General features: G+C 52.9%; 1 protein-coding gene across 1 annotated transcript; it reads right to left on the bottom strand.

Moving 5' to 3' along the window:
• Positions 1-891: 891 nt before the first annotated feature.
• LOC130190432 (protein GPR108-like) lies at positions 892-21,230 on the bottom strand. The gene is made up of 18 exons (XM_056409845.1): positions 20,691-21,230; positions 20,295-20,408; positions 17,144-17,194; positions 16,976-17,067; positions 16,829-16,899; positions 16,286-16,497; positions 16,153-16,215; positions 15,983-16,084; positions 15,149-15,282; positions 14,979-15,054; positions 14,432-14,505; positions 14,249-14,366; positions 14,014-14,144; positions 13,597-13,640; positions 11,878-11,927; positions 2,644-2,727; positions 2,424-2,545; positions 892-2,138 (listed from the first exon to the last, which is right to left on the bottom strand). Exons 1-18 carry the CDS (start codon positions 20,784-20,786, stop codon positions 2,051-2,053), a joined length of 1,722 nt encoding a protein of 573 aa, XP_056265820.1. The 5' UTR covers positions 20,787-21,230; the 3' UTR covers positions 892-2,050.
• Positions 21,231-21,719: the final 489 nt, after the last annotated feature.

Below are 21,719 nucleotides of genomic sequence, written 5' to 3'. Positions count from 1 at the left end.
TAGTGGGGTAACATGGTACTACAAGCACTCTAGTGGGTAACATGGTACTACGAGCTCTCTAGTGGGGCAACATGGTACTACAAGCCCTCTAGTGGGGCAACATGGTACTACAAGCTCTCTAGTGGGGTAACATGGTACTACAAGCTCTCTAGTGGGGTAACATGGTACTACAAGCTCTAGTGGGGTAACATGGTACTACAAGCCCTCTAGTGGGGTAACATGGTACTACAAGCTCTCTAGTGGGGTAATATACTACAAGCTCTCTAGTGGGGTAACATGGTACTACAAGCTCTCTAGTGGAGTAACATGGTACTACAAGCCCTCTAGTGGGGTAACATGGTACTACAAGCTCTAGTGGGGTAATATGGTACTACAAGCTCTCTAGTGGGGTAACATGGTACTACAAGCTCTCTAGTGGAGCAACATGGGACTACAAGCACTCTAGTGGGGTAATGGTACCACAAGCTCTCTAGTGGGGTAATATGGTACTACAAGCTCTCTAGTGGGGTAACATGGTACTACAAGCTCTCTAGTGGGGTAATATGGTACTACAAGCTCTCTAGTGGGGTAACATGGTACTACAAGCTCTCTAGTGGGGTAACATGGTACTACAAGCTCTCTAGTGGGGTAACATGGTACTACAAGCTCTCTAGTGGGGTAACATGGTACTACAAGCCCTCTAGTGGGGTAACATGGTACTACAAGCTCGCTAGTGGTAACATGGTACTACAAGCTCTCTAGTGGGGTAACATGGTACTACAAGCTCTCTAGTGGAGTAACATGGTACTACGAGACCTCCAGAATCTATTCAGCTCCACGTTGACGGATCAGACAAAGTTTTAAAATGAAATCTGGGGCGGGACAAGTTACATAAAATAAACAGAGTCAAAGTCTGGAAAGTGTCGTTCTTTATTAAATGTCTCGTGTGTAGTTTGTGTTCATCAAACACACAAAGTTACTGCAGAACGTTTAAATTATTAAAAACTGCTTTTCACACTCACAAACAAGCTCTTTTCAGAACAGCAGCTTTATTGTGACGCTTCACACAGACATCAAACAGGAAGACCCCCCCCCCCAAAGGGGTCCCGACCTCGTCATCACCGTTTACGAGGAAACGTTCGCCTGGGAAGTATTTACAAGTCATCAATAAGTCATAAAATAAGCTTCACATCAAAGAGCACGAAGGTAAAACCAAAAGCCGAAGACAGATTCAGAAGCGGGTCCAGAGAGGGGGCGGGGGGTCCACGCAGCAACACCGGGCCGGACCACAACCACTAAATTACAGCAGCAGAAACGGATCAATACGTAGGAAGTTAACATATTGAAACACACAACCTCTTCCATGTTTGTCAATATACGAACTGGGGGGGGGGGGGGGGGGTAGTCCCACGTGGTTTGATCAGACGGCATTTTAAGCATTAGAGTTAAGTCCCGCCCCTTCCTGTGCCATGAACTACACATTAAAGATCATTGGTTCAGCCGCGATGACGTTAGCACATAGCCACGTTAGCTCACTAGCTATCTGGCCATGCTAACGGCCAACACTAGTTGAGCCGTCTTCTTTTAAACGGATACGGTCCCATGGGGGACACAGGAAGGGGCGGGGCCTAACCTCACCAAGATTTTACCTAAATCAGACGGCTTGAGATTTCCTTGTGGTCTTGAATTAAGATCCAGAGTCCTCTTGAGTCCACCAGGGAACCGAGACAACAACCGCAGGACGAGAACAGCACACGCCGGTGCCCAATTTGAAATATACATTTATTGATTAGCCTTTTCCTGAGAACGGGAAGAAGAAACACGTGATCTCACGCTACAGAAAGGAGGAGGAAGAGGCGGAGCTTCAAAAGCCGAGAAACACCCGAAATATCGTCTTTGTGGGCGGAGTCTGTGTGTTGCATAGCCAGACCGTGGACACGCCCACTGCAACCACTCCAAGAGTTTCAAAAAGAGGGGGGGGGGGGGGGGGAGTCCTGGTCCGAGTGTCCCCCTTTGGACCAGCTGACCTAGGGGTCTAGAGGGCCCTCCCCCAGAAAGAAGCAGCGCCAGCTCACAAGGTGGACTCCTTCTGACGCTCACGGCCGTTACTCGTCTTCTTCACTTTGGAGATGCCCTCCAGAACGCCGGACTCAGTCATCCTGGGGGGGAAGGGGGGCAACCATTATACACTGATGAGGAGGGAGGGGGGGGGAGGGAGCAACCATTATACACTGAGGAGGAGGGAGGGGGGGGAGGGAGCAACCATTATACACTGATGAGGAGGAGGGGAGGAGCATTATACACTGATGAGGGAGGGGGGGGAGGGAGCAACCATTATACACTGATGAGGAGGGAGGGGGGGGAGGGAGCAACCATTATACACTGATGAGGAGGGAGGGGGGGGAGGGAGCAACCATTATACACCGATGGGGGGCAGAACTTACACCTCGTCCATCTCCACGTCCTCCTCGTCTAGGGGCAGCTGGAGGTACGGGTTGTTGGACGCCGGGCGGAACTTGTAGCCCGTCAACACGAAGAAGACCAGAGTGGAAACCTCCACCAGGAACTGAGGAGGACCGCAGCGTAGCATTAGCTTAGCATCAGCTCAGCATCAGCTCAGCATCAGCGTAGCTAGAGGTGGTGCTAGCTGGTGTGTGGCCTCACCTCGTAGCACCACTGCCACTGGAAGGGCATCGTGACCTTCAGCAGGATGGCGATGATCCTCGTGAAGTAGATGTAGCACACGATCTACAGGAGAACACACACGTTGAGACACACACGTTGAGACACACACGATCTACAGGAGAACACACACGTTGAGACACACACGATCTACAGGAGAACACACACGTTGAGACACACGATCTACAGGAGAACACACACGTTGAGACACACACGATCTACAGGAGAACACACACGTTGAGACACACGATCTACAGGAGAACACACACGTTGAGACACACACGTTGAGACACACGATCTACAGGAGAACACACACGTTGAGACACACACGATCTACAGGAGAACACACACGTTGAGACACACGATCTACAGGAGAACACACACGTTGAGACACACACGATCTACAGGAGAACACACACGTTGAGACACACACGATCTACAGGAGAACACACACGTTGAGACACACACGATCTACAGGAGAACACACACGTTGAGACACACACACTACAGGAGAACACACACGTTGAGACACACACGATCTACAGGAGAACACACACGTTGAGACACACACGATCTACAGGAGAACACACACGTTGAGACACACGATCTACAGGAGAACACACACGTTGAGACACACACACTACAGGAGAACACACACGTTGAGACACACGATCTACAGGAGAACACACACGTTGAGACACACACACTACAGGAGAACACACACGTTGAGACACACGATCTACAGGAGAACACACGTTGAGACACACACACTACAGGAGAACACACACGTTGAGACACACACGATCTACAGGAGAACACACGTTGAGACACACACACTACAGGAGAACACACACGTTGAGACACACGATCTACAGGAGAACACACGTTGAGACACACACACTACAGGAGAACACACACGTTGAGACACACGATCTACAGGAGAACACACACGTTGAGACACACACGTTGAGACACACACGATCTACAGGAGAACACACACGTTGAGACACACACGATCTACAGGAGAACACACACGTTGAGACACACACGATCTACAGGAGAACACACACGTTGAGACACACACGATCTACAGGAGAACACACACGTTGAGACACACACGTTGAGACACACGATCTACAGGATAACACACACGTTGAGACACACACGATCTACAGGAGAACACACACGTTGAGACACACACACTACAGGAGAACACACACGTTGAGACACACGATCTACAGGAGAACACACACGTTGAGACACACACACTACAGGAGAACACACACGTTGAGACACACACGATCTACAGGAGAACACACGTTGAGACACACACACTACAGGAGAACACACACGTTGAGACACACGATCTACAGGAGAACACACACGTTGAGACACACACGATCTACAGGAGAACACACACGTTGAGACACACACACACTACAGGAGAACACACACGTTGAGACACACGATCTACAGGAGAACACACGTTGAGACACACGATCTACAGGAGAACACACACGTTGAGACACACACGATCTACAGGAGAACACACACGTTGAGACACACACTACAGGAGAACACACACGTTGAGACACACGATCTACAGGAGAACACACACGTTGAGACACACGATCTACAGGAGAACACACACGTTGAGACACACACACACTACAGGAGAACACACACGTTGAGACACACACGCTACAGGAGAACACACACGTTGAGACACACACGCTACAGGAGAACACACACGTTGAGACACACACGATCTACAGGAGAACACACACGTTGAGACACACACTACAGGAGAACACACACGTTGAGACACACACGATCTACAGGAGAACACACACGTTGAGACACACGATCTACAGGAGAACACACACGTTGAGACACACACACTACAGGAGAACACACACGTTGAGACACACACGATCTACAGGAGAACACACACGTTGAGACACACACACTACAGGAGAACACACACGATCTACAGGAGAACACACACGTTGAGACACACACTACAGGAGAACACACACGTTGAGACACACACGATCTACAGGAGAACACACACGTTGAGACACACACACTACAGGAGAACACACACGTTGAGACACACGATCTACAGGAGAACACACACGTTGAGACACACGATCTACAGGAGAACACACACACTACAGGAGAACACACACGTTGAGACACACGATCTACAGGAGAACACACACGTTGAGACACACGATCTACAGGAGAACACACACGTTGAGACACACACTACAGGAGAACACACACGTTGAGACACACACACTACAGGAGAACACACACGTTGAGACACACACGATCTACAGGAGAACACACACGTTGAGACACACTACAGGAGAACACACACGTTGAGACACACACGATCTACAGGAGAACACACACGTTGAGACACACGCTACAGGAGAACACACACGTTGAGACACACACAATCTACAGGAGAACACACACGTTGAGACACACACGATCTACAGGAGAACACACACGTTGAGACACACACGATCTACAGGAGAACACACACGTTGAGACACACACGATCTACAGGAGAACACACGTTGAGACACACACGATCTACAGGAGAACACACACGTTGAGACACACACGATCTACAGGAGAACACACACACTACAGGAGAACACACACGTTGAGACACACACTACAGGAGAACACACACGTTGAGACACACACGATCTACAGGAGAACACACACGTTGAGACACACACACACTACAGGAGAACACACACGTTGAGACACACACGATCTACAGGAGAACACACACGTTGAGACACACACGATCTACAGGAGAACACACACGTTGAGACACACACGATCTACAGGAGAACACACACGATCTACAGGAGAACACACTACCAGGAGAACACACGACCAGGAGAACACACTACCAGGAGAACACACTACCAGGAGAACACACTACCAGGAGAACACACTCTCCGGTTATTTTATATTTTTAAAGTTTTCTACGATTTTTTGCACAGTTTGCAGCAGACCACCTACTTCTGGCGAACTAGTCTCTATCCTGGGCTCACTGTCAAGCCGTTTAGTTTAGTTAGAATTGTGTTTGCAGCGAGTTTGTCGTCCTACCTACCCGAACGCTGACAGCTACGCTGCTCGGTGAACATCTGTCCGTGGATCATGTGGATCTACCAGCTTGCTGTGAGCTTCGTGCTCCTGTGGGCTGTCCTGTCCTTCGTAATACTCCCAGTCTCACCCCTGATCCACTACTTGAGCGCGGAGCTCCTCCAATTCAGATTCCACCGATCTGCTCCTCCGCCTACACTATACCACTTCCCGGACACCGCTCGCCACCCCCGCCGGAGGTACATTCACCGCGGGACGATACCACCGCATCGATAACTCCACTGCCATTAACTCATTCTGGTCCTCAACCCCCGCCACCCTCCGAGAAACACCCGCGGGAAGGTGGACCACAGCACGTTAGCCAGCCTAGCCAGGTCGGCTAACGTTAGCTTACCAACCAACACTCCGACGTCAACTTTGGATTGTTCAACATCCGTTCCCTCTCAGGCAAGGGACAACTACTCCAAGACCTCCTCCTTGACCACAAGTTGGACTTTCTCTGCCTGACTGAGACGTGGCAAACCCTGACGACTTCTCTCAGCTGAACGAGTCTGTTCCACCTGGGTTTGTTTACACACACCCCGTCTCACGGAAGAGGAGGAGGTCTCGCGATACTTCACCGCGAGACTTGGAAGGTCTCATCAGTATCATTGCCAGTATCCCAGACATTCGAATCTGTGGCTCTACAACTGAATGGTCCTACTCCAACCGTTTTAGTCAATATTTACCGCCCACCCAAACCAAATAAGGACTTCATCAATGAATTCACCACACTTCTCACACACATCTGTTCACTGTCTCCCAACATAATTCTGTTGGGCGATCTGAATATTCACATGGACAACACTAATCATCCCCTCACTAAGGACTTCACTTTTGCTTGGACAGTTTTGGTCTCCTAGAAGATATTCACTTCCCCACCCACTCTAAAGGTCACATTTTGGACTTGGTCTGTTGCTCTGGTCTCACTCCCCTCAACTGCTCTGCTGTCGATCTCCCTATCTCCGACCACATGCTTATTTTATTTAATTTAAGTTTAACATTATCCAAATTCAAACAGTTACGTGTCATATCCTTTCGCAACATCTCAAACATTAATCTAGCTGACCTCACAACAGGCATTGACAGTTTCCCCATCATCACCCCCTCACACACCTCGGACCATCTGGTTCATCTTTACAATGAGAGTCTCCATACTCTGCTGAACTCACTTGCTCCCCTCAAAACCCGGACTGTCTCGTTCCCCCACTCGGCCCCCTGGTTCTCCCCTCACCTCCGCCAGTTGAAAGCCAAAGGACGTCAGTTGGAGAGGGAGTTTCCACCAAAACCGGACTCACTATTCATAAACAGATGCACCATGCCCACATCCTCCTCTACAAAGATGCCCTCCTCAGCCAAATCACAATACTTTACAAACAAAATCACTGCTGGTGCTGGGAACACCAGGACCCTTTTCTCTGTGGTCAATAATTCATTCCGCCCCCCTGATTCCCTTCCCCCTCACTTCTACTCCACTGAACACTGTAACTCCCTAATGTCATTTTTTAACACTAAAATAGCTGCCATCCATCAGCAACTGACCCCTCATACGTCCTGTTGTCCTTCTACTTTTATTCCCCCCCCCCTCTCTGTACCTCTATCCTGCTTCCAACTCCCCTCTGCCATCGTTTTATCAAAACTCATCCAGACTTCCAAGCCATCCACCTGCCAACTCGACCCCCTCCCATCCTCCCTGGTCATAAACTCCCTCCCCTCTCTGCTACCCCTGATAACAGCCATCATCCACTCCTCCCTCACCTCAGCTTCTGTCCCATCACCTCTCAAATCTGCTGCTGTTACTCCAATACTCAAGAAACCTGGTTTAGACCCCAACATTTTTAATAACCTCCGTCCCATTTCCAACCTACCATTTCTCTCTAAAATCCTAGAAAAAACAGTGGCATCTCAGATTCAGACTCACCTCTCCAACAATAACCTATATGAACAGTTCCAGTCCGGTTTTCGCCCCCGTCACAGCACAGAAACAGCCCTCATCAAAATCACAAATGACCTCCTCATGGCAGCGGACTCTGGATTATTATCAATCCTCATCCTCCTCGATCTGAGCGCCGCCTTCGACACCATCTCCCACTCCATCCTCCTTGATCGACTAGCCTCCATTGGAATTTCAGACACACCCCTTTCATGGTTTCACTCATATCTCTCTGGCCGTACTCAGTTCATTCAGTTAAAATCATTCACATCACACCCCTCCCCCCTCTCCTCCGGTGTTCCCCAGGGCTCTGTCCTTGGTCCTATCCTGTTTATCATCTACCTCCTCCCACTTGGACTCATCTTCCGCAAACATAACATTCAATTCCACTGTTACGCGGACGACACCCAACTCTATGTTTCCTCCAAACCCTCTTCCACGTTCCCGCCCCCCTCCCTCTGTGCCTGTTTACAGGAAATCAAAGACTGGTTCACCTCAAACTTCCTCAAATTGAACAGCAATAAAACCGAGGTTGTCCTCATTGGCTCCAAGTCCACTCTCACCAAGCATCCCAGTTTCACCCTGACAATAGACAACTCCTCGGTCTCCCCTCAGGCGAAGAGTCTGGGTGTCGTCCTCGACAGCACACTGTCATTCCACACTCACATCAACACCACCATCCGGTCTGCCTACTTCCACCTCCGAAATATCAACCGCCTCCGCCCTTCACTCACACCCAACAGCACCGCAATCCTGGTCCACTCTCTTGTCACCTCCCGCTTGGATTATTGCAATTCCCTCCTCTTTGGTCTCCCCCAGAAACTCCTCCATGAGCTCCAACTGGTCCAGAATGCTGCTGCCACATCATCACCAAAACCCCTTCGATCTGTCACATCACCCCTGTTCTACAGCAACTCCACTGGCTTCCCATCAAACACCGCATTGACTTTAAGATCCTGCTCCATGCATTCAAGGCCATCCACAACCTCGCCCCTCCATACCTGTCTCACCTCCTCCAAATCAACATCCCCACCCGGTCTCTCAGGTCTGCCTCCTCCATCAACCTGACTGTCCCCCCAGCTCGTTTGTCCACCATGGGGTCACGAGCCTTCAGCCGCTCTGCCCCTCGCCTATGGAACTCTCTCCCCCCTGACATCAGAAACATTGACTCTATCACTTTATTCAAAACTCACCTCAAAACTCACCTTTTCAGGCAGGCCTATGGCTGACCTGTTCCCCTCTTGGTTGCTCTGCTGCAGACTGTTCTGCTTTTTAACTGTTTTGCTTTTTAACTGTTCTGCTTTTTAATTGTGTCCATTTTTTTTAAATATGTTGTACGGCGACCTTGAGTGCCTTGAAAGGCGCCTTATAAAATTAATGTATTATTATTATTATTATTACTACCAGGAGAACACACTACCAGGAGAACACACGACCAGGAGAACACACACGTTGAGACGCACACACGTTGAGACGCACACACGACCAGGAGAACACACGACCAGGAGAACACACACGTTGAGACGCACACACGACCAGGAGAACACACGACCAGGAGAACACACGACCAGGAGAACACACACGTTGAGACGCACACACACTACAGGAGAACACACGACCAGGAGAACACACACGACCAGGAGAACACACTACCAGGAGAACACACGACCAGGAGAACACACGACCAGGAGAACACACGACCAGGAGAACACACGACCAGGAGAACACACGACCAGGAGAACACACGACCAGGAGAACACACACGACCAGGAGAACACACACGACCAGGAGAACACACACGACCAGGAGAACACACACGTTGAGACGCACACACACTACAGGAGAACACACACGACCAGGAGAACACACGACCAGGAGAACACACGACCAGGAGAACACACGACCAGGAGAACACACGACCAGGAGAACACACGACCAGGAGAACACACGACCAGGAGAACACACGACCAGGAGAACACACTACCAGGAGAACACACGACCAGGAGAACACACGACCAGGAGAACACACGACCAGGAGAACACACGACCAGGAGAACACACGACCAGGAGAACACACACGTTGAGACGCACACACACTACAGGAGAACACACGACCAGGAGAACACACGACCAGGAGAACACACACGTTGAGACGCACACACACTACAGGAGAACACACTACCAGGAGAACACACTACCAGGAGAACACACGACCAGGAGAACACACACTACCAGGAGAACACACACGACCAGGAGAACACACGACCAGGAGAACACACGACCAGGAGAACACACACGACCAGGAGAACACACACGACCAGGAGAACACACACGACCAGGAGAACACACACGACCAGGAGAACACACGACCAGGAGAACACACGACCAGGAGAACACACGACCAAGAGAACACACTACCAGGAGAACACACGACCAGGAGAACACACGACCAGGAGAACACACGACCAGGAGAACACACTACCAGGAGAACACACGACCAGGAGAACACACGACCAGGAGAACACACTACCAGGAGAACACACGACCAGGAGAACACACGACCAGGAGAACACTACCAGGAGAACACACTACCAGGAGAACACACGACCAGGAGAACACACGACCAGGAGAACACACGACCAGGAGAACACACGACCAGGAGAACACACGACCAGGAGAACACACGACCAGGAGAACACACGACCAGGAGAACACACGACCAGGAGAACACACGACCAGGAGAACACACTACCAGGAGAACACACTACCAGGAGAACACACGACCAGGAGAACACACGACCAGGAGAACACACGACCAGGAGAACACACGACCAAGAGAACACACTACCAGGAGAACACACGACCAGGAGAACACACGACCAGGAGAACACACGACCAGGAGAACACACGACCAGGAGAACACACGACCAGGAGAACACACGACCAGGAGAACACACGACCAAGAGAACACACTACCAGGAGAACACACGACCAGGAGAACACACGACCAGGAGAACACGACCAGGAGAACACACGACCAGGAGAACACACGACCAGGAGAACACACGACCAGGAGAACACACGACCAGGAGAACACACGACCAGGAGAACACACGACCAGGAGTGTGTCACGTGACCCTCTGAATACATTCCGTCTCCACCGCCTGATGTCAGACTGTTGAACTGAACCTCCGGTCTGTTCAAGTCGTCAGCAGAGCTAACAACGTTAGCCACAGCGCTAACGGAAGACCAGCGGAGGTTCATCTCAGTTCCGTGGTGCGTTCAGGCTCTGCTCAGTGAACATGAGCATTGGCTGAAGGCAGGGTTTTTCCTGCATAGAGAACATTTGGGCGCGCGCCTAAGCCGTTTTCCCGAGCGCCTAAGGCAAAAAAAGTTTGCGATGGAAAAAAACAAAAACTGTTCATCAGGTGCACGTCAGCAAATATGTTCTCAATAGTATGTTTCAAGTCGGCTCCAGCCGAACCCTCGTTCTGTTTGGATCAATAGTCATGGAGTTCAGTGTTTCCCCGAGGTTTACAGCTTCAGGGGGCGGGACTAGTGCCGCTAGCCATGTTGGTGCCCTGAGCTTCATTTAACACTGAGGTGTGCTCACCTGTGTGCGCGCATCACCGCTGAGCGAGGCGCGCGCGAGCCGAGATGAGTTGTTGACGGGGGGGAGTGAGAGTGTGCTCACCCGTGAGCGCTCATCACGGCAGCTTCGATGCCGGCGCGCGCATCGCTCTGTCGCGCGAGCCGAGAATTGTTGACTCGGGGACGAAAATTACAGAGTGGCGGGTGGAGATTTCCCCCTGTTATAAGAGGAGGGGAAACACTGGAGTTGATAAGCGTGTCTTCTTGTCTGATCAATACGCAACTGTGAGGTGCGCGAATGGACCGAGGGCCAGCTGCTGATCACTCACTCAACAGCTCGACCTGCACGAATAGACGGTGCACCGAAGACCCATTTTGACCCAGGAAAAACCCTGGCTGAAGGTAAATGATAACGGTCTCGTGATGCGTTCACAAACACTGGTTGTGACGGGGGACCTTGAAGGCACCGCCCCGGTTGAGGACAGAAGACAAACACTGAATGATAAACGTCTTCTTACCATCACGTAATAATGGCGGAAGAGTTTGAGCTTCTCCAGATTCATGGCCGCTGGAAGAGAGAGAGAAGTTACACCACAACTCACAGACCAGCCAGAGACCAGCAGGAGACCAGCAGGAGACCAGCCAGAGACCAGCCAGAGACCAGCAGGAGACCAGCAGGAGACCAGCAGGAGACCAGCAGGAGACCAGCCAGAGACCAGCAGGAGACCAGCCAGAGACCAGCAGGAGACCAGCCAGAGACCAGCAGGAGACCAGCAGGAGACCAGCAGGAGACCAGCCAGAGACCAGCCAGAGACCAGCCAGAGACCAGCAGGAGACCAGCCAGAGACCAGCAGGAGACCAGCCAGAGACCAGCAGGAGACCAGCCAGAGACCAGCCAGAGACCAGCCAGAGACCAGCCAGAGACCAGCAGGAGACCAGCAGGAGACCAGCAGGAGACCAGCCAGAGACCAGCAGGAGACCAGCAGGAGACCAGCAGGAGACCAGCAGGAGACCAGCAGGAGACCAGCAGGAGACCAGCCAGAGACCAGCAGGAGACCAGCAGGAGACCAGCAGGAGACCAGCAGGAGACCAGCAGGAGACCAGCAGGAGACCAGCAGGAGACCAGCCAGAGACCAGCAGGAGACCAGCAGGAGACCAGCAGGAGACCAGCCAGAGACCAGCAGGAGACCAGCAGGAGACCAGCAGGAGACCAGCAGGAGACCAGCAGGAGACCAGCAGGAGACCAGCAGGAGACCAGCAGGAGACCAGCAGGAGACCAGCAGGAGACCAGCAGGAGACCAGCAGGAGACCAGCAGGAGACCAGCAGGAGACCAGCAGAGACCAGCCAGAGACCAGCCAGAGACCAGCCAGAGACCAGCCAGAGACCAGCCAGAGACCAGCCAGAGACCAGCCAGAGACCAGCCAGAGACCAGCAGGAGACCAGCAGGAGACCAGCCAGAGACCAGCCAGAGACCAGCCAGAGACCAGCCAGAGACCAGCCAGAGACCAGCCGGAGACCAGCCAGAGACCAGCCAGAGACCAGCCAGAGACCAGCCAGAGACCAGCAGGAGACCAGCAGGAGACCAGCCAGAAACCAGCCAGAGACCAGCCAGAGACCAGCCAGAGACCAGCCGGAGACCAGCAGGAGACCAGCCAGAGACCAGCCAGAGACCAGCCAGAGACCAGCCAGAGACCAGCAGGAGACCAGCCGGAGACCAGCCGGAGACCAGCCAGAGACCAGCCAGAGACCAGCAGGAGACCAGCCAGAGACCAGCCAGAGACCAGCAGGAGACCAGCAGGAGACCAGCAGGAGACCAGCCAGAGACCAGCAGGAGACCAGCAGGAGACCAGCAGGAGACCAGCCAGAGACCAGCCAGAGACCAGCCAGAGACCAGCAGGAGACCAGCCAGAGACCAGCAGGAGACCAGCAGGAGACCAGCCAGAGACCAGCCAGAGACCAGCAGGAGACCAGCAGGAGACCAGCAGGAGACCAGCAGGAGACCAGCCAGAGACCAGCAGGAGACCAGCAGGAGACCAGCAGGAGACCAGCAGGAGACCAGCCAGAGACCAGCCAGAGACCAGCAGGAGACCAGCAGGAGACCAGCAGGAGACCAGCAGGAGACCAGCAGGAGACCAGCAGGAGACCAGCAGGAGACCAGCCAGAGACCAGCCAGAGACCAGCAGGAGACCAGCAGGAGACCAGCAGGAGACCAGCAGGAGACCAGCAGGAGTCTCACCTTTGCCGTCGGTGCTGGAAGCTTCCTGAAGATGACGGATGGACCTGAAGAGAGAGAGATATGTGATCTACTGGTTGTATAGAAGTCTATGCTTCATGTGTTAAATTCTCTCCTAGGATGCTTTAGGGGCGGGGCCACCAGGTGATTGTCAGGGCTTTAGGGGCGGGGCCACCAGGTGATTGTCAGTGCTTTAGGGGCGGGGCCACCAGGTGATTGTCAGTGCTTTAGGGGCGGGGCCACCAGGTGATTGTCAGGGCTTTAGGGGCGGGGCCACCAGGTGATTGTCAGTGCTTTAGGGGCGGGGCCACCAGGTGATTGTCAGTGCTTTAGGGGCGGGGCCACAGGTGATTGTCAGTGCTTTAGGGGCGGGGTCACCAGGTGATTGTCAGTGCTTTAGGGGTGGGGCTACACACTGACCAGACCACAGGGAACAGGATGGCTCCGCAGCAGATGAGGTCCACCAGGAAGAGGATCTCCTTCCACAGGTAGTACTCACTGGAGCCTTCCTCCGTGGACTCGATGATGATGAAGGCCACGTTTGCCAGCACCTGCAGGACCACGGAGTCAAGGTCAGTCCATGGAGGTCGTTTCCTAACTCCTTCACTCAGGAGGTTAGGACTAGTGCTTAGGAGGTTAGGACCAGGGCTCACACCTGCAGCGGGATGACGATCATGAAGATCTTCTTCTCCTTGTCAGACAGGATGTACTTGACGAAGGCCCAGCCGGTGCCGATCAGAGCCAGCGTGATGAAGAGCAGCGCCCCCTTCAGGCTGCGGAGCAAACACACGCTGAGCCCAGGACAACTCACTCTGCATGCGCCAGAACAGGTACCTACAGGTGAGTGATGTAGTACATCACGGCCCAGCCTTCTATGGGGTGGCCCTCAGTGTTGATGAAGTGGTAGTTGATCTGAGGGAGGGAGGGAGGATGAGAGGAGAGAGAGAGAGAGAGAGAGTAGAGGAGAGAGAGAGAAGAGGAGAGAGAGAGAGGAGAGAGAGAGAGAGAGGGGAGAGAGAGAGGGAGAAGAGAGGAGAGGGAGAGAGAGGAGAGGAGAGGAGAGGAGAGGAGAGAGAGGAGAGAGAGAGAGTAGAGGAGAGAGAGAGAAGAGGAGAGAGAGAGAGGAGAGGGGAGAGAGAGAGGAGAGGGGAGAGGGGAGAGAGTAGAGGGGAGAGAGAGAGAGGGGAGAGAGAGAGAGGGGAGAGAAGAGGAGAGAGAGAGAGAGGGGAGAGAGAGAGAGGAGAGGGGAGAGAGAGAGAGAGGGGAGAGAGAGAGAGGAGAGAGGGGAGAGAGAGGAGAGGGGAGAGGGGAGAGAGGAGAGGAGAGAGGAGAGGATGAGCCTCTCCAGCAGCAGCTTGCTGTGTGTCCTCTGGACAGTAACTCACACTGTGGAAGACCAGCGACGTGGACTTGGTGAAGGCCAGAGCCGCCATGAGCCAGTGGATCTTAAACACACTGAACCTGCAGCACAGGGGACGGGAGCTCGTTAGCTAGGACTCAGCGCTAACGCAACGAGCTAAGCGTGTTCTCCTGGTCACGTGTTCGTGCTGCTGACCTGTGCTTCATGAGCGCGTAGACCCAGACCACGGCGGCGGTGAAGAAGACTCCGGCCATCCCGATGTAGAGGCGGGACAGAGGGATCTCTGCAGCCGACAGGTAGCCGCCCGGGTTCTTCTCCGTCACCTCCACCTGCGGAGGAGGAGGAGGCGTTAACAGGATCCCGTCTCCACCCCGCCTCCTCCCCGTCTCCACCGCGTCTCCACCACGTCTCCACCCCGTCTCCACCCCGTCTCCACCCCGTCTCCTCCCCGCCTCCACCCCGTCTCCTCCCCGTCTCCACCCCGTCTCCTCCCCGTCTCCACCCCGTCTCCTCCCCGTCTCCTCCCCGTCTCCACCCCGTCTCCTCCCCGTCTCCTCCCCGTCTCCTCCCCGTCTCCTCCCCGTCTCCTCCCCGTCTCCTCCCGTCTCACCCGTCTCCTCCCGTCTCACCCGTCTCCTCCCGTCTCCTCCCGTCTCCACCCGTCTCCACCCGTCTCCTCCCGTCTCACCCGTCTCCTCCCGTCTCCTCCCGTCTCCTCCCGTCTCCACCCGTCTCCTCCCGTCTCCACCCGTCTCCTCCCGTCTCCACCCGCCTCACCGTCTCACCCGTCTCCTCCCGTCTCCCGTCTCCCGTCTCCTCCGCGTCTCCACCGCGTCTCCACCGCGTCTCCACCCCGTCTCCACCCCGTCTCCACCCCGTCTCCTCCCCGTCTCCACCCCGTCTCCTCCCCGTCTCCACCCCGTCTCCACCCCGTCTCCTCCCCGTCTCCTCCCCGTCTCCTCCCCGTCTCCTCCCCGTCTCCACCGCGTCTCCACCGCGTCTCCACCCCGTCTCCACCACGCTACTCACGGCCAGCGAGTAGGGGATCTTGATCCCAGGAACCCGGTTGTGACAGTAGTGGAACTTCAGGCTGTACAGACCCTCCGCCAGCACGCCGACCACCAAGTGGAACTGTGGAGGGACAGCGTCAAGCACAGACCGCGTCAGACCGCGTCTCAATGCTCAAGGAAGGTGCTTACGCTGAAGTTGTAGGAGCCGTTGACTTTGTCCAGCGCTAAGGTCACCTGCTTGAGCTTCTCCAGCTGGAAGCGCAGGTACGGGTTAGACATGGTTCCACTCCAGAGGACCCGGACCGGCCCCCACACCTCTTACCTGGAACTCGTTCTCCTCCACCTTCAGAGCATCTCCTGCCGGGTCGGACTTGTGTTCTGGACTCTGGGTCGCAGCATTCTGGTCCTTCTGGGTCACCTGCTGGTCTGGTTCCTGGTGGTCTGGTTCCTGAGCTCCGTTCCCCCCGCTGGTTGATGGTTTACGTGGTGGGGCTACTGTCACAGGAGGAGGAACATCCCTGGTCTTCCTCAGACCTGCAGGAACCAGTACAAGCTGCCTACTAGATCACAAGGTTCAGTCTGCTTCAAACGATTCTTTAAAGGGCCAGTACCGTATTTATGAGTGTGTACTATCACTACAGTGGTTAGTTAGTCGTTATGTTAGTCCGGTAGTGAGTGTGTTGGTTAGTTAGTCAGGTAGCATGCTAGTTAGCTAGCATGGTTGTTAGTTAGCATGGTACACAGAAGTACCTCCGACTGCAGTACGAATACACAGAAGTACCTCCGACTGCAGTACTAATACACAGAAGTACCTCCCACTCCTAACCGCCGTACTGTCCCTTTAAATGTGCAGCGGCGTACTGACCTTTCGGCGCTTCGGCCTTGGGCCTGGCTATCAGGAGGTTGTCCTGGTCGCCCATGGCTCTCACACTGACACTACACAAAACACACGGTCATCTTCACACCTGGCTGCCACGGCAACGCAGCACACGCCCGGCGGCCGCACACACACCTGAGCGTGGAGACGTCGATGAGGAACAGGATGAGCGGCTCGCTGCTGGTGAACTTGGCGACGGTGAGCGGGCACGTCTCCGTCTCCTCGGCCTGAAGGACAGCGGACACGTTGTCATGGCGACCACAACACAAACGCTGGCTGTAACCACGGGAGACACAAACTCACCGTGTAGGAGAGGACGCCGTTCACCCGGGAGCGAGAGAGGGTGAAGCCCACCTGGAGAGCACAGCATTCACATACCAGAGCAACCACTAACCAACCCATCTGATCCGCTAATGAACCACTAACCAACCCATCTGACCCGCTAATGAACCACTAACCAACCCATCTAATGAACCACTAACCAACCCATCTGACCCGCTAATGAACCACTAACCAACCCATCTAATGAACCACTAACCAACCCATCTGACCCGCTAATGAACCACTAACCAACCCATCTAATGAACCACTAACCAACCCATCTGACCCGCTAATGAACCACTAACCAACCCATCTAATGAACCACTAACCAACCCATCTGACCCGCTAATGAACCACTAACCAACCCATCTAATGAACCACTAACCAACCCATCTGACCCGCTAATGAACCACTAACCAACCCATCTAATGAACCACTAACCAACCCATCTGACCCGCTAATGAACCACTAACCAACCCATCTGACCCGCTAATGAACCACTAACCAACCCATCTGACCCGCTAATGAACCACTAACCAACCCATCTGACCCGCTAATGAACCACTAACCAACCCATCTAATGAACCACTAACCAACCCATCTGACCCGCTAATGAACCACTAACCAACCCATCTGACCCGCTAATGAACCACTAACCAACCCATCTGACCCGCTAATGAACCACTAACCAACCCATCTGACCCGCTAATGAACCACTAACCAACCCATCTAATGAACCACTAACCAACCCATCTGACCCGCTAATGAACCACTAACCAACCCATCTGACCCGCTAATGAACCACTAACCAACCCATCTGACCCGCTAATGAACCACTAACCAACCCATCTAATGAACCACTAACCAACCCATCTGACCCGCTAATGAACCACTAACCAACCCATCTAATGAACCACTAACCAACCCATCTGACCCGCTAATGAACCACTAACCAACCCATCTGACCCGCTAATGAACCACTAACTAACTACCACCATGTTTACGAGTTTTGAGTATGTGGTGGGGTAAACTAACCGGTGGAGTAGACATGGTGGGGTAAACTAACCGGGTGGAGTAGACATGGTGGGGTAAACTAACCGGTGGAGTAGACATGGTGGGGTAAACTAACCGGTGGAGTAGACATGGTGGGGTAAACTAACCGGTGGAGTAGACATGGTGGGGTAAACTAACCGGTGGAGTAGACATGGTGGAGTAAACTAACCGGTGGAGTAGACATGGTGGAGTAAACTAACCGGTGGAGTAGACATGGTGGAGTAAACTAACCGGTGGAGTAGACATGGTGGGGTAAACTAACCGGTGGAGTAGACATGGTGGGGTAAACTAACCGGTGGAGTAGACATGGTGGGGTAAACTAACCGGGTGGAGTAGACATGGTGGGGTAAACTAACCGGTGGAGTAGACATGGTGGGGTAAACTAACCGGTGGAGTAGACATGGTGGAGTAAACTAACCGGGTGGAGTAGACATGGTGGGGTAAACTAACGGGTGGAGTAGACATGGTGGGGTAAACTAACCGTGGTGTAGACATGGTGGGGTTAACTAACCGTGGAGTAGACATGGTGGGGTAAACTAACCGTGGAGTAGACATGGTGGGTAAACTAACTGGTGGAGTAGACATGGTGGGTAAACTAACCGGTGGAGTAGACATGGTGGGGTAAACTAACCGTGGAGTAGACATGGTGGGGTAAACTAACCGTGGAGTAGACATGGTGGGTAAACTAACCGGTGGAGTAGACATGGTGGGGTAAACTAACCGGGTGGAGTAGACATGGTGGGGTAAACTAACCGGTGGAGTAGACATGGTGGGGTAAACTAACCGGGTGGAGTAGACATGGTGGGGTAAACTAACCGGTGGAGTAGACATGGTGGAGTAAACTAACCGGTGGAGTAGACATGGTGGGGTAAACTAACCGGGTGGAGTAGACATGGTGGGGTAAACTAACCGGTGGAGTAGACATGGTGGAGTAAACTAACCGTGGAGTAGACATGGTGGAGTAAACTAACCGTGGAGTAGACATGGTGGAGTAAACTAACCGGTGGAGTAGACATGGTGGAGTAAACTAACCGGTGGAGTAGACATGGTGGAGTAAACTAACCGGTGGAGTAGACATGGTGGAGTAAACTAACCGGTGGAGTAGACATGGTGGAGTAAACTAACCGGTGGAGTAGACATGGTGGAGTAAACTAACCGGTGGAGTAGACATGGTGGGGTAAACTAACCGGTGGAGTAGACATGGTGGGGTAAACTAACCGGTGGAGTAGACATGGTGGGGTAAACTAACCGGTGGAGTAGACATGGTGGAGTAAACTAACCGTGGAGTAGACATGGTGGAGTAAACTAACCGTGGAGTAGGCAGGGTGGAGTAAACAAACGGGTGGAGTGGACGTGGTGGAGTAAACTAACCGTGGAGTAGACATGGTGGAGTAAACTAACCGTGGAGTAGACATGGTGGAGTAAACTAACCGGTGGAGTAGACATGGTGGAGTAAACTAACCGGTGGAGTAGACATGGTGGAGTAAACTAACCGGTGGAGTAGACATGGTGGAGTAAACTAACCGGTGGAGTAGACATGGTGGAGTAAACTAACCGGTGGAGTAGACATGGTGGAGTAAACTAACCGGTGGAGTAGACATGGTGGGGTAAACTAACCGGTGGAGTAGACATGGTGGAGTAAACTAACCGGTGGAGTAGACATGGTGGAGTAAACTAACCGGTGGAGTAGACATGGTGGAGTAAACTAACCGGTGGAGTAGACATGGTGGGGTAAACTAACCGTGGAGTAGACATGGTGAGTAAACTAACCGTGGAGTAGACATGGTGGAGTAAACTAACCGGTGGAGTAGACATGGTGGGGTAAACTAACCAGTGGAGTAGACATGGTGGGGTAAACTAACCGGGTGGAGTAGACATGGTGGGGTAAACTAACCGGTGGAGTAGACATGGTGGGGTAAACTAACCGGTGGAGTAGACATGGTGGAGTAAACTAACCGGTGGAGTAGACATGGTGGGGTAAACTAACCGGTGGAGTAGACATGGTGGAGTAAACTAACCGGTGGAGTAGACATGGTGGGGTAAACTAACCGGTGGAGTAGACATGGTGGGGTAAACTAACCGGGTAGGCGCTGTAGTTCAGCTGCTCCGGGAGGCGCAGGGACACGTTGACGTCCAGCGTTCCGTTGGCATAGAAACCAAAGTTGTTGAGGTCGACGACAAACCGAGTTTCATTCTGGGAAAAAAGAAGAAGATGAGGAAGAAGAAGAAGATGAGGAAGATGAGAGGAGGAGGAAGAAACACTAAACAGCTAACTGGTTAATATAACACTGACTAATGAAACACTAACCAGCCAACTGGTTAATATAACACTACGTCACGAGGCCGTAACTAACGAGTTAACCCTGGCGGAGTCTAACCAGCTAACTAGCTAGCTCCTCCTGTCCGTTAGCTTCCTCGTTAGCACACCTGTCGTTGCAGAGCTCGCGCTCGCGCTCGTACGTGGTGTGGGGCTCACCTGCAGGGTGAGCTTGTGGATCCTCGCTCTGCACCCGGGCAGCAGTAGCAGGAAACACGCAGCCACGACGGTCCGAACCGGAACCATCGGAACCATCGCGCTCACCAGCTGCTAACGAGCGACGATCTGCCAGCTGGATAAAGAGCAGCGGGCTCGCGGTCTCAACAGCTCGCGAGGCGCGGAACGATGACGTCAAGCTGTGCCGCGAGCGCGTCCTGCATCCAATGACGTCGTTGGTGAAACCAGGACCATTAATGGGGCTTTTCTTCGGTTCTTTTCTGTGCTTTTCACCCGCAGAGTAGCAGCTAGCCTCACTTCCTGGTCATAAGTCAAGAGCGCACCATTAAACAAGGATCGGACCCTACGTCACATCCGGTACATCCGGTACATCCGGTGCGCGGCCGTGGATATTATTCAGAGGGACGGTGCTGCATCACGTCTAGGGGAGCAGGAGCGTCAGGTGTGCAGCTCCCTCCACGACAAGGATCCATCCAGGTGTTCGTTATCCGTCACCTGCCGCCGCGGCTCTGCTCCCGGCGCCTCGTTTGACTGGCCGAGAGCTGGTCACGTGGTTCCGGCTTTCTTGACACTGAGCTTCCGGCTGAAAGTGTTCACGTGGTGGTTACCACCTCATCTCTGTTGTCCTATTTATCTTTGGTACATTCTATAGTTGCACATATTATATATTTATATATATATATATACATTATTAAAACAATTTTGTATAATTTTTTTCAAAATAAACATAGGAGGAAGAAAGAATAAAGAATTAAATGGGACAACGTCTCAATTTAAATTCACTTCTCTCTTTATTTATTTAACCTACTAGACCTGCTGACATAATATGCATATATATATATGCATATCTTTGTGTGTGTGTGTGTGTGTGTGTGTGTGTGTGTGTGTGTGTGTGTGTGTGTGTGTGTGTGTGTGTGTGTGTGTGTGTGTGTGTGTGTGTGTGTGTGTGTGTGTGTGTGTGTGTGTGTGTGTGTGTGTGTGTGTGTGTGTGCGTGCGTGCATCAACGGAAT

The sequence above is a fragment of the Pseudoliparis swirei genome, chromosome 24, assembly GCF_029220125.1.
Source record: "Pseudoliparis swirei isolate HS2019 ecotype Mariana Trench chromosome 24, NWPU_hadal_v1, whole genome shotgun sequence".
NCBI lineage: Eukaryota > Metazoa > Chordata > Actinopteri > Perciformes > Liparidae > Pseudoliparis > Pseudoliparis swirei.
This window is presented reverse-complemented; position numbering and strand designations above follow the sequence as displayed.